Source organism: Eumetopias jubatus, unplaced genomic scaffold (assembly GCF_037043125.1).
Source record: "Eumetopias jubatus isolate StellerSeaLion01/CBP00866 unplaced genomic scaffold, mEumJub1_p1.0 scaffold_1, whole genome shotgun sequence".
In the NCBI taxonomy this organism is placed as follows: Eukaryota; Metazoa; Chordata; class Mammalia; order Carnivora; family Otariidae; genus Eumetopias; species Eumetopias jubatus.
Window position 1 is genome coordinate 692,457 of NW_028274807.1, and position 14,018 is coordinate 706,474.

The following is a 14,018-nucleotide window of genomic DNA, read 5'->3' on the forward strand; positions in this document are numbered from 1 at the left end:
TAATACACAATATGTTAACTAAACTGAATTTAAATAAAATTTTGAAAGGAAAATTAAAAAAAAACAAACAAACAACTACCATAATCCAATCAAGCCTCTAATCTAGACTGAAGTACCAGTTTATAGAAACTATACAGAGGGACAGGGTGTCAGAGGATCCTTTCCAACAACCCAAAGGGATGCAAACAACAAAATCCAAAATATGGTCAATTCTTCAAGATGAGCAACAGATTACTTTAACAACTACATTACAAAGTTAAGTCGGGGGTGGGGAGGGGTAGTGTACAGACCAAGGGAATTAAATGCCCTGTCTGGAACTGCAGGCTTCTGGAAACCTTAAGAACAAAGTCTGAGAACCAGCAGGGATAACATCTGATGACTACCTTTTCAGCTTATGATTACCATTAGCTCATCAAAGTAACAACTCTGAAAAAAAAACCTTTATCGGATGCCTGACCACTGCCCACCATTTTAAGAGCCGGCAGACACAGAGAGGAGTGTCTCTCTCCCTTGTATGCAGCCACCATGACTGCAAAGGAACTCTGCAGCCGAAAAGGTCAGATAAGCAGAACTGCTGGGCAGGGGAAGCCCCCACACGGAAAGTTAGTGCAAGATCCTTGCTGGCATCCACAGACAACACATGTGGTAAGCAAAAATAAAAAAAAATTTTTTTTAAGTAGGTTCCACACCCAGCGTGGACCCCAACACAGGGCTTGAACTCACAAACTTGAGATCAAGACCTGAGCTGAGATCGAGACACGGACTCCTAACCCACTGAACCACCCAGGCGCCCCTGTAAGCAAAATCTTGATTGAATGAGCATGCACGTCTTTCTAGAGAAAGAGCCCACATATTTCATGAGCTTCTGGGTTTAAAATACTGCTTGAAGTAGAAAATTACTACTTGTAGTAACAGTTGTAAGTAAAAAACCAAAATGCTTTGCCATGGTCACTGTATGAAAGCGGATCCCTGGCCACACCTCCCTCCCTGTCCACAAGGGTGAGGACAGAAACACTTCTGCACCACTGTCCCCCCAACCCCCTCAAATGGCTGAGATAACTCAGAATTAACTCAACTTCCCTTCCCTACGCAGCGAAAACCAGGTCACAGCCATCAGTGTCTCCTCCTGTGGCGTGAAGCTACAGGCATAGGTCTCGGGCAGCAGGGCCCCTCACCAGGAGTCACAGTCACCCCAGGAGCACAGGGGGCATGGGCAGGACTGCCCAGGAAACGACAACCCCGCCCAGGGCAACTGAACTCCTTCCACACACAGGAGCCAGAGGACACCAACCAGCACCGCCACGCCTGCCCTTCTGGCCCACCACTCCCGACATTGACCCCCCCCCCAGGCCTTCCCACAGGCCAGTCACACCCCAGCGAGAGGTGGAGGAAGGCAAAAGCTCAGACACATCAAAACGAATCCACGACCAGGAGGTATCGCCTAGCCTGGATCCACAACTAGGAGGTATCGCCTAGCCTGGATTCACGATGGAGGAGGTATCACCTAGCCTGGATCCACAACTACCAGGTATCGCCTAGCCTGGATCCACGACGTAGGAGGTATCGTCTAGCCTGGATCCATGACTAGGAGGTATCGCCTAGCCTGGATTCACGATGGAGGAGGTATCACCTAGCCTGGATCCACGACCGGGAGGTATCGCCTAGCCTGGATCCACAACTAGGAGGTATCGCCTAGCCTGGATTCACGATGGAGGAGGTATCGCCTAGCCTGGATCCACAACTAGGAGGTATCGCCTAGCCTGGATTCACGATGGAGGAGGTATCACCTAGCCTGGATCCACAACTAACAGGTATCGCCTAGCCTGGATCCACAACTACCAGGTATCGCCTAGCCTGGATCCACGACATAGGAGGTAACGCCTAGCCTGGATCCACAACTAGGAGGTATCGCCTAGCCTGGATCCACAACTAGGAGGTATTGCCTAGCCTGGATTCACGATGGAGGAGGTAACGCCTAGCCTGGATCCACGACTAGCAGGTAACGCCTAGCCTGGATCCACGACTAGGAGGTATCGCCTAGCCTGGATCCACGACGTAGGAGGTAACGTCTAGCCTGGATCCATGACTAGGAGGTATCGTCTAGCCTGAATCCACGATGGAGGAGGTATCACCTAGCCTGGATCCACGACTAGCAGGTAACGCCTAGCCTGGATCCACGACGTAGGAGGTAACGCCTAGCCTGGATCCATGACTAGGAGGTATCGTCTAGCCTGAATCCACGATGGAGGAGGTATCACCTAGCCTGGATCCACGACTAGCAGGTAACGCCTAGCCTGGATCCACGACGTAGGAGGTAACGCCTAGCCTGGATCCATGACTAGCAGGTATCGCCTAGCCTGGATCCACGACTAGGAGGTATCGTCTAGCCTGAATCCATGATGGAGGAGGTATCACCTAGCCTGGATCCACAACTAGCAGGTATCACCTAGCCTGGATCCACGACATAGGAGGTAACGCCTAGCCTGGATCCACAACGTAGGAAGTAACGCCTAGCCTGGATCCACGACTAGCAGGTATCGCCTAGCCTGGATCCACGACATAGGAGGTAACGCCTAGCCTGGATCCACGACTGGGAGGTATCGCCTAGCCTTCGCACATTACAATACATGTGAGATTTCCTTTGAAAGAGGCAAGACGTCAACAGATGAACAGTGACCCTGCTGGCACGGATGCCAGGACACAGAGCAGCTGGGCCTGAAGCTCCTCCACCTCCAGACCACGACTCTCAAGGACATGGTCCTCTTCATGCCACTTTTGGAGGAGACACTGATGGCTGTGACCTGGTTTTCGCTGCGTGGGGAAGGGAAGTTGAGTTAATTCTGAGTTATCTCAGCCATTTGAGGGGCTTGGGGGGACAGTGGTGCAGAAGTGTTTCTGTCCTCACCCTTGTGGACAGGGAGGGAGGTGTGGCCAGGGATCCGCTTTCATACAGTGACCATGGCAAAGCATTTTGGTTTTTTACTTACAACTGTTACTACAAGTAGTAATTTTCTACTTCAAGCAGTGTTTTAGCCTTAAGATCCAACAGAGGGGCACCTGGGTGGTTCAGTCAGTTAAGCATCTGCTTTTGGCTCAGGTCATGATCCCAGGACTCCGGGACTGAGCCCCTGCATTGGGCTCCCTGCTCAGCGGGGAGTCTGCTTCTCCCTTTGTCCCTACTCCCTGCTCATGCGCGTGCACATGTGCGTTCTCTCCCTCAAATAAATAAATAAAACCTTTAAAAAAAAAAAAATCCAACAGAATCTGCCAACCAGCTTTTGGACTTGCTGGGGACCCATTACCCTTTTGGAGTAGGGTGGTCTATCCCACGCCTGTCCCACCACTGTATTTGGGAAGCACATAACGTTGTTTTCACAGCCTCACAGCTGGAGAGAAATTCCTCCTCGGAAGGAATCCCACCTCAGGTCTTACCTATATCTGATTTCTAGATGAGACTCGGGACTTGGAATACATGCTTGAAAGAGTTAAGACATCTGGGGCCACTGGGATGGAGTGAATGTATTTTACATGCAATAAAGATGAATTTGGGGGACCAGAGGGTAGAAGGTTATGGACTTAAGTGTATCCCCAAAATTCTTAGGTGGAAGCCCTAACCCCCATCGTGACTCTATTTGAAGACAGGGCTTTTAAGGAGATAATAGGATGGGAGTCTAACCCAATAGGACTATTGTCCCCCACACAGAGGGGAGACCATGTGAGGACACACTGAGCAGCCTCACCAGAACCCAACCCTGACAACACTTGGTCTTGGACATCCAGCCTCTAGAACAGAAAATCAACATCTGTGGTGCTCTGACAGCTCGAGTGACTCACGCACAGCCCTTCAATCTCCCCTGACCTCTTCCCACCCTTTTCTTCCGGTTGACCTCTCCACTGCCTTCCCCATACAGCCCAGACCCCAGGGCCCTCACCTTCATTTCAATCCAAATGCAAACCGGGGCATACATGAGCATGTCAGGAGACAACGGGACACCTCGCTCCTGCCACCGGCCGTCCTTTCTTGGTTGCTCAATTCCAGTATACAAGTACACAGTACCAGAATCCTTCACCCTTATTCTCATGGGAAACCACTTTACCAACCAGAGCCACTGTTTATGCCCGGCTCCCCATGCCTTCAGTCCTCCAAACTCCACTCACTCCCAAAGCGACTCAGGTCAGCACCTTTCCCTCACCCCCTTAAGTGAGGCTGCTTTGCACACTGGTCATACTGGTGTAGCTTTTTGTCACAGTCTGCATTCCATCCTGCGGTCCCTCAAACTCCTAAATGGTTCTTTCAATTTGCATACAAATATATTTCAATACGATGTTTTAAAAATTACACGACCACACAGCATAGTTTCCCTGGAAGATCTCTGCTTCACTGATCCAGCTCTCCCCCCAACTGCTCTTCTGTTTACCACCTCCGCAGCTTTACCTTCGCCAGAGTGCTCTGCAAAGAGAGTCACAGTGTACAGCCTGTCACACTGGCCCCTTCAAACTCAGTCAGGTGCATTAAGGCCCCTCCACGTCTTTATATGTCTTGAATGCTCATTCCTTTGTATTTCGGAATTTGAATTGCTGATGGGAATGCAAAATGGCACGACCAGTTTGGAGGACCATTTCTGGCAGATTTTTAAAAGGTTAAACACACACCTACCATAGGATCCAACCGTACCATATACCACATTCCTAGATAGGGAAGAGGAAGAAATGACATCGAGTACAGCTCTGATTTTTGCCATCTTGGAAATTAATGTTTCACTTACTCAAAAAATAATTAAATACAATCAAACTGGATGTGAGAAGAACCAAAATAGAACACAAACAATAAAACAAACAAAACTAACTGCATTACAAATAAATAACTATAACAAGTAAAGAATAAAAAAACTAAACAACTTTGGAACACTACACAACAAACTTTGGGATGCTAAAGCCAAAAAGAACTAGAGCTGACCCTTGAACAACAGGGGTCCACTTACAAACTTTTTTCAACAAACACAGTACAGTACTGTAAACGTATCTTCTCTTCCTTATGACTTCAATATACAGTACTGTAAACGTATCTTCTCGTCCTTATGACTTCAATTACATTTTCTTTCCACTATCTTACTTTATTATAAGAATACTGTAGGAGCGCCTGGGTGGCTCAGTCGGTGAAGCGTCCGCCTTCAGCTCAGGTCATGATTTCAGGGTCCTGGGATCGAGCCCCGCATCGGGCTCCCTGCTCCACGGGAAGCCTGTTTCTCCCTCTCCCTCTGCCCCTCCCCCCCAACTCATGCTCAGGCTCTCCCTCTCTCAAATAAATAAATAAAATCTTTAAAAAAAAAAAAAAAGAATACTGTATGTGATACAGAAAACACACAAAATATGTGTTAATCGACTGTTACATCATTTTGCTGGTAAGGCTTCCGGTCAACAGTAGGCTAACAGCAGTTATGTTTTGGGAAGTCAAAAGTTATAGGCCTCTTTTCAACAGCACAGGGAGGTCAATGCCCCAACCCCCTTGTTGCTGAAGGGCCCACTATATATACAAATATTCTAGTTAGTAAATTTGTTTTTCACAGGAGTGAGGATTAGCAATTCTGAAACTAATTTGTATATATTTTAAGACTGAAAAAATAAGTAAATATATTGTAGATAAGGCAGCCAGGTTTCTCACTATTGGTTAAAGGAATTAAGATTAAGGACGGGGGGAAGCTAGAATGATTCCTGTGATGTTGGATGGAAACTGAAGGTACTAGTGTGAACTCATGGTTTTTATTATACACACAGGCTGACAAAGAAACAGAGAGACCTAGCTCTCTTGAAACAGGCTAGAAGCAAAAATACTCCAATAGCAATAAGCACACCTATCGCCCAGATATTGGTTTCTAAATACCATTCTCCACTAAAATAAACCAGAGCTTGAAGAATGAGCTGATAACAGGAAAAGGACAAAATAAACTTGGAAAATCTTGGTGCCAAAATGTAAGGAATTAAGGTGCCAGAAACAATGAGGACATGTAGGAAGGGCAGATGCCAATTCAAAGGCACGCCCAATGGCCAAATCTATGTATTTCAGCAACAAAATAAACACTGATATGGTTGACATGATGGGTTAAAACCCACAGAATTAAGAACCGAGGTGCGCCTGGCCGGCTCAGTCAGTACAGCATGTAACTCTTGATCACGGGGTCATGAGTTTGAGCCCCATGTTGTGTGTAAAGTTTACTTAAAAAAGGAAAAAAAGAAAAATCCCTAAGTCCATACTGGTATAAATAATTGCACACATAAATACACTAGAGGGAAGTGACAGTTCCTCCTTACAGCAGAATGTCATTTAATATATGGAGACAAAATGATAGAAACAGGGCACCTGGGTGGCTCAGTTTGTTAAGCATCTGCCTTCGGCTCAGGTCATGATCCCAGGGTCTGGGGATCCAGTCCCGCATCGGGCTCCCTGTTTAGCGGGGAGCCTGCTTCTCCCTCTCCCTCTGCCCATTCCCAACTCGTGCGCGCACTCGTGATCTCTCACTCTCTCTCTCAAATAAATAAAATCTTTAAAAAAAAAAAAAATGCTAGAAACAAAAATCATTTGGCCAACACCACCATAATAATTGTTGCAAGCAAGAATCATCAATGAAAGGTAAAATTAGGGCACCTGGGTGGCTCAGTTGGTTAAGCAACTGCCTTCGGCTCAGGTCATGATCCTGGAGTCCCGGGATTGAGTCCCGCATCGGGCTCCCTGCTCGGCGGGGAGTCTGCTTCTCCCTCTGACCCTCCCCCCATCTCATGTGCTTTCTCTCTCTCTCTCATTCTCTCTCTCTCTCAAATAAATAAAATCTAGATCTTGAAATAAAAAAAAAAAAAGAAAGGTAAAATTAGTGGAGGAAAGCATGAGAAATAGGGCTTTGCAGGGTCTCTATCTCCACACAATACACTTACTAACTACAAAGTTAAAAACAGTAACTTTTCTATCAAGAGACATCTGGCAGGTCCCACAGTAAGTGATCAAAGTTGACATTACCAGTAGTAGTGAGACTATCAAGTGTCAATACCAGGTGCACTGAGCAGGGAATATCATCACTTCTACCATGTTCTCACCAAAATTCATAACCTGATTTTAATCAGGAGTAAACATCAAATAAATCCAAACTGACAGGCATTCCACAAAATAACTACCAAGGGGCACCTGGGTGGCTCAGTTGGTTAAGTGTCTGCCTTCAGCTCAGGTCATGATCCCAGGGTCCTGGGATCGAGCCCCACGTCAGGAGCCCTGCTCAGCGGGGAGCTTGCTTCTCCCTCCCCCTCCCCACCCCCCACCCAAGCTTGTGCACACGCTTTCTCTCTCTACGTCCAACTTATAAAAGACAAGGTAAGACTGAGAAACTGTCTCAGACTGGAGTAGACAGAGACGGCAGGACACTGAGCTACAGCACACAATCCCGGACCAGGAAAAGGGCCGTAGTGGGACAGTGGGAGAAATCTGAGTAAGCTCTATCAATTAGCTCGTAGTACTGTTTCGGTGTGAACTGAAACTGACAGCGATAATCCTACCGGTAACACAAGATGTTAACATTTCAGGAAACTAAATGAAAGGTATCCATGAACCCTGTGCTAATTTTTGCAAATTTTTTGTTAAGCCGAACATTATTTCAAAATAAAAAACTAAAATACACAGGACGTTTAATTCAAAATAAAAAGACTTCTCTGACTTGAAAGTAAAAATAAAATAAATAACCACTAATTATAAATTATGAGCTTTTCTCCTCAAGGAACCTAGGAGAAAACATACAGAGAACAGCCATTGGATGTCAACTCTCAGGACCCTCACTACAGCTTCCGTTCACTTGCACAGCTGTGATGAGGACAAGGCTGCTGAGAACTGCTGCCCTAACCCAGGACGAGCACAGAGGATGAACCTCAGGCCTGCAGGGGCGGGTCAGGTTGACCCAAAGGCTGGGCCCCCAGACTGCTGGCCAGCTGCCTCCCAGACGAGGCAGTACAACTACATACTGGCAATGGTACCACTCTTCCAAGAAAGCAGGCCAGACACATAACGATTTTTTGTCAAATTCTGCCCTCAGTCACCAGTATTCCAGCTCATTCTAGCAAACACCTAAACCTGCACCTGCTCTGTTGCACCCGACAAGGAATAATCACAGTTCAAGGGCCCTCAGTAATGCACATAAGAAGCCACAATGAAAGCTCACCTACAGGCGATCAGCAGGCCATGCAGGCCCTGCCTGCATCCACTAGTCAGCCACACCTACCCCTGCAGTTCACAGGGCCTCAAGCAGAGGATGGTGGTGCCTCGTCCAGCAAGACACCATTCGTGCAACACCTTCACCCATTCCCTCTTCATCCCAACATTCAGAAAGAAGGTAAAGAACCAAGAACGATAAGCAGGTGAAGGAATATTATGGTTTAAGTGTCCAAAGAAAAGCCTGTTAAAGGGGCTGACCCATACAGCCACACCCAAGGAACTCACGCTGACAAAATTTCCGTTACCAAAGCAAGAACCTATACTGACACTTGTCTTCAGTCAATCCAAAATCATAGAAGATAAGACATTTAGTAGGGGCGAAAACATAAAAATACATTCCCTTTTTGTGAAGTGAAACTCTCTTTCCCCACCTTTGATAGCCGGCAACAACCAGAAGATAAGCAAAATGTTAAACCACAGCGCTAAGGAAACCCACCTGCGCTGCTCCTGCCCCATCGGGGGTGTCACCGCACGACTCGTCTTTGCAAACGTCCCCTCTTCCCAGGAGTCCACCATCCTTGGTGGCTACCGGGCTCTCCTCCTGGACAGGCGCATCGACAGCCGGGCCCTTCCTCTTCGCCGTCTTTTTCTTCGGATGCGCACAGTCACCTTTTGTTTTTCTCTGTCGGAAGTGAGCAAGCTGCGCAAAAATGTAGAGAAGTAGTAAAGGCAAAGGTAAGTGAGAAAAAAGTAACAGAACCACAAAGCCAATGAGCTGGTGGGGAACATGAGGCTCTGGGGCTGGCTCAGTGTACTCAGCCAAACCTCACCAGACCCACGTCAACCAACAGATCCCGGTCCCACAAACTCTGCCTTCATTAATATCTGCAATACTAGCATTTAAGTTAGAATTCTATCTGAAGGAACTGCTAATTATGCCTATGTACGGACAAAAGAAAGCAATACGGCCAACTTGCAGAATAGCTTTCCTTGCCGCTGGCAGATCACAGAAAAATACGATTTAAAAAAATACACCTATTTAAAAGAATGATAGCTTATTCAAGGCATGCTTAAGGTTTAAAACTACATAAATGCTAAATCTCTTTTTGCTCCCATTTTCCCCCCAATCGAGGAAATATATAGCCTAGCCAAAACTTCCTAGCCATAGATTCTGAGACAAGGTACAGAAATAGCAAAAAATTAATTAAGCCAGGTCAATCTAAGATCCTCCTTTATGGAATCAGATGTTCTATTTTTCACGACACAGCTCACCAATGCACCAGGGACCTCCACAGAATGTCACCCATCAGAAGACACAACCTAGCTCTGTTCAGTCCCTCAAACTGAAGAGTTTTAGACTCTGTTCACACACTGTCTCCCACTAAGATCTTATTCAAAGGTATGAGATCTAATATCAGCTTTTCATGAGGCACTGGCTCCTTCAAACGACAACTGTGCTCATAAAAACAAACGCTTTTAAGAAATATTTGTGTAAATGTAACGGAAATGCACACTTTCACAGACACAGAAAAATTACATAAGGCCATTTACATGAGAAAAACTGTCTCCAGGACAGCCTGCCTTCCAAACCAGCCCCATATTCCTCCTTTTATGCCCCACTCCACCAACTCCCCCCAGGTTCCCTCCCACATCACCACCCTCCACTCTGGCCTGGGGTCTCCAACAAGAGGTGCCCTGTTTCCTCCTGCAACGAGATGAACCTTCCTCGTCACCCTAAACACTCCTTTAAGCATGTTTACGCACGCTTACAAACCATGGCAAGCTCGGGGAATACACACGACAAAGATTAAACTCGCTCATTTTCATCTCCTGGCCCACGTACATGCAGGCACATGTAAAGAAGAAAAGAACATGCCACCACTACCCTCTTCAAACCCGTCACAAGTGTCTGCTTCCCAGGAAGCCTGAATGAGGCCCCTCTGTCCTCTGCCTGTCACCCTGCCATTAGATGCTGCTACGCCAGTCACCGCGCGTGGTGAATGGCCCCTTTAACGCCCTGGGCCTGGGGTTCCCTCCAAGGGAGAGCGAGCCCTGAGTATCTCCTAAGAGCTGGTCCCTATGAAATTCCCAACGTCCGGCCGCATCTGAGCTCCAGCACAGGAACTTCACATGGCTCCACCCGCTCACGGGGCGGCACCGCAGACTCTCGCTCATCCCTTGGCACAAGAGAGGAGCAACTGCCCACACACAACTGAATGGGGTGGGGCCAGGAGTCACAGCCAAAGTGCCCGCTTGATCCACTCTGCCCCTACAGCTGGGCGTTCTCGGGTCGTGGCCCAATCCCCACCATATGCCCCCCTGACAGAAAGCACCAGTGTTGACGTGAGAACTGGGGCAGAAGCAAGATGGTAAATGCACCCCTGGAGCCACACGACTCTAGCAGCACAGCGAGCTCCCCGCGGACTCCGCCCAGGTGCGGAGCTTCCTCAGGAGGCCCGGCCTGGGGGAATGGCTCCAGCAGAGCGCCTCACCGGGCCCCGAGCAGCAGTGGGGCCACGGGAGCTCGCGGGCCCCAGAGAGTCCCAGGCAGGAGGTCGGCAGGAGGTACTCTGCAATGTGAACAATTCGTGTGTTCCCGGGCCCCACTCCAAAACTTTTTATATTTAAAACAACCGCATTCCGCCAAGCGAAACGACAATGTGCACGCAGTCTTAAGCGGACGGCAGCGGAGATCAGCCCCAGAGGCCGCTGGGTCACCGCTCCCGTGAGTCGTCCCGGGGTCCCGAGTCCCGGCGGGCGGGGCTGGGGCAGGCGCGGTGGCTGCGCGACGCCCGGCCGTGCGGGACCACGAGGGCGCGCGCGGGGAGCGCGCCCTTCCCTGCACCGAATGCGGCCGGGCGCCCAGGGACGGCGCCTTCCTAGGCCACCAGCGTCCGTCAGGGCGCCACCGGCCGAGATTTCCCGCAAAGCTCCCTGCAAACGCCGGGGGGCGCGGCGGGGCGCGGCAAGGCCTCGAGGGAGGGCGGGAACCCCGGGGGCGGCGCGCGGCCGAGACCCGCCGGCGCTGGCCCGCCCCCGCCGGGAGCTCCCACGGGCGTCGCCCCGCCCCTCGCGCAGGCGCAGCCCCGCGAACCCGGCCTGCCCCGCGCCGGGCCTCCTCGCGCCACCCCACCCCCACCCCACACGTCCTCAGCCGGTGACTGGCTGCGGCCGCCACAGGGGCGGGGCCGGGCAGAGGGCGGCGGATTCAAGATGGCGGCGGCCAGGAGGCGGCCTCCGGCCGAGTCGGCGGGAAGGGCAAGACTCTGGCAGCGGTCCCTGCCTGCCCGCATCCGCTCCTAGCGCGGAACAGAAGCAGTCACCGGAACCTGCCCTTGGAAACCCACGCTGGGACAGCGGGAGGAGGAGGAGGCGCTGCCGTTTACCTTCGCTCTCCCGGCCTCCACCTTTCTGCGCCGCTGCTCTTGCTCATCTTCTTCCATCTCCCTCCGGGGCTTCTCGCGGGTCGCCCGAGCGGTGACGGGATCGACACGCCGCCGCCTTCGTTTTATTTACACTCCCTCCCCCTAGTCTGGGCTCGCCCTCCCCCCCGCGACAACTGTCACGCAGACGTGAGCCCAGCTCCGCCCCCGGCGTGCGCCGTCTGCCCCGCCGCCAATTTGGCGGGGGGAGGGGTCGCGTTCCTGCCCTCGCGCACGCGCAGTCAGGGCGGTGCGACCCGGACGGAGCTCCGCCCCTGCCAGCCGCTGGCCTCCCATTGGCCGGATGACGATTCCGCCTACCAGCCGGACCAATGGTGGAGCGCGGAGGCCTCGGAGCCCTCTGTGATTGGTCGGTTTTTAAAGAGGCCCTAGCTGCCCAATGGGAAGGCGGCGGGCGCGTAGGGCGGGTGCGCTGGCGCCAGCTCCGGGGCCGCGGCGGTGCCTCGAATGGCCTTGGAGCGAGCGTGGCGGTCAGGCTTCGTCCGCCGTCTCGTTAGCTGGGAGTTCGGCGTGGCCGCTCCGCTCCCGTGAAGGGGCTGCGAGGCCGCCCACCGTCGTGTCCACCCGGAGCAAGTCCAGGAGGCCGCGACTTCGCGCCCCGCTCCCTCTCTGCGAGGCCCCGGCGGTGGCGGGAGCCCGACTCCCGTTCCCCGGGACGCTCTCTGGGACCGCCAGCCTGGGTGTCCTTCCTGTGCGTCCCGCCCGCTGCGTGCGACCTGTGTCCGCGACAGCCCGAGTCTAGCGGGGAGGCGGGCCCCGAGCTGCAGAGGCTGCACCTGTGCATGTTTCTCACTGGGGACACAGTGTCGCGTCCAGGTCTCTGATGCGCAGCGGCTGCCTCCAGCTTGCAGCTACCGGTGGGGTCCCACGGCCATGGGTCCGCTCGCACCTCCGCCGCAAAGCAGTCCCCCGGATCAGAGAGTTAGGAGAGACCCCACGTGGTGAGAGGCTCTGAAGGGCAGGAAAGGCAAACTTACACTTGTCTACTCCTGTTAGCACAGGAACCCCGGGGGGCAGGGGCTCCCTAGGGCCGACCTGCCCCGCGGCCTGTGGTCCCTTGAGAAAAATGTGAGGATGCAGTTGTAAATGATACTGTAATTGTACCCAGGTCTCGATCCCCAGAGAGAGCTAGTTAAGTGAACATCAAAACAGCCTTCTTACAGAAAAGAATTAAGGCTTCGGGGTGTTTGGGTACATTTCAATTGTATCGTAAATGGCTGTTAAAAAGGGATGTGCTTCCTGCCCCATTTTGCTGTGGAGCTAAAGCTGCTCTAAAAAATAAAGTCTGTGGGGTGCCCGGGTGGCTCAGTGGGTTAAGCATGGGATACTCCATTTCAACTCAGGTCATGATCTCAGAGTTGTGGGATCGAGCCCCATATCAGGCTCCTCGCTCAGAGGGGAGTCTGCTGGAGATTCTCCCTGTCCCTCTCCCTCTGCCCCTTCACCCCACTTGCCCGCATGCTCTCTGTAAAATAAATCTCTAAAAAATAAAGAATAAAGTCAGTTAAAATTTTAAAAGAAAAAAGGAATATAACTTTGGTTATGCATTCATGGTCTGTGTGGGAATCTGAAGTCTCCTGAAATCATTGTTCCTCAGTTTCAAACTTCACTTGAACCTGTTTGTCCAGATAGGGAAACAATACAAGGTTTTTATTCCCTGCCCACGGTTTGGTTTAACAATCCAGTGCTGTTGGTGTAATCAAGCTCACTGGAAGCTGATAAGCTGACTGACAATCCGAGCACCTTGTGTTGCTGTAGTGTAACCACGCCGAGTGAGCGTTCTGCCAGCACGGGCACTGGGGAAGCTCGGGGCTTTCCGCCAGTGGTGATCCTGTTTGCCTAAATGGGCTTCACATTCATGGTCTCACTTCAACTTTCCTCATTCCTGTTGGAGTGTCCCGTTTACCGTTCAATGGAAAATGAAAGCAGTGTGTACATAGAACAGCACCACAGTTCAGTTGCAGGACTAGGGAACTGCAGAGCTCAGGCAGATGAGAAGGATAAGGTGGGAGTCCCAAGCTCGGGGAGAGGCATGGAAAACTGAACAGCTGTCCCTCTGTGCCCCATGGGAGATGTGACCACCACTGGGGCCGACGGGCTGTGGAAAGCCAGTTCGGATGACATGACCTCGAGTGGCCTGCCGCAAGAGAGAAAGTGGCACAAAAAGCAAGATTGCAGTGGATGGCCTTGCTCTGGGCAATGTTGCCGTAGACACGCGCTGGGTTTTGGGGGTTCCTTCTGTTCTGCTCACCTGTCCCCCGCCTTTACTTGGACAGGATTTGCCTGCAGGCTGCGTGCTCCCTGCTTACTCTATCCGCTGGGACTGAATAAGGGTAGTGATCATAGCGCCCCTTTGTCAGTGTGATAATGACAACCTGGCTGACACC

The 14,018-nt window shown here is 51.2% G+C and overlaps 1 protein-coding gene across 5 annotated transcripts in view; it reads right to left on the bottom strand.

Annotated features, from left to right (window-relative positions):
- The window catches only part of PCNT (pericentrin), a 126,302-nt gene extending 114,574 nt beyond the window's left edge, over positions 1 to 11,728 (bottom strand). For 4 of the 5 annotated variants that reach the window (XM_028094745.2, XM_028094746.2, XM_028094747.2 and 1 more), the window contains exons 1-2: positions 11,575 to 11,727; positions 8,685 to 8,888 (exon numbers count right to left, since the gene is read on the bottom strand). In XM_028094745.2, coding sequence (XP_027950546.2) covers positions 8,685 to 8,888; positions 11,575 to 11,631 — 261 coding nt within the window. In that variant the 5' untranslated portion in view covers positions 11,632 to 11,727. Of the gene's footprint in view, positions 1 to 8,684; positions 8,889 to 11,574 lie in introns of all 5 variants that reach the window. The other variant, XM_088023586.1, reaches the window with a different exon arrangement.
- Positions 11,729 to 14,018: the final 2,290 nt, after the last annotated feature.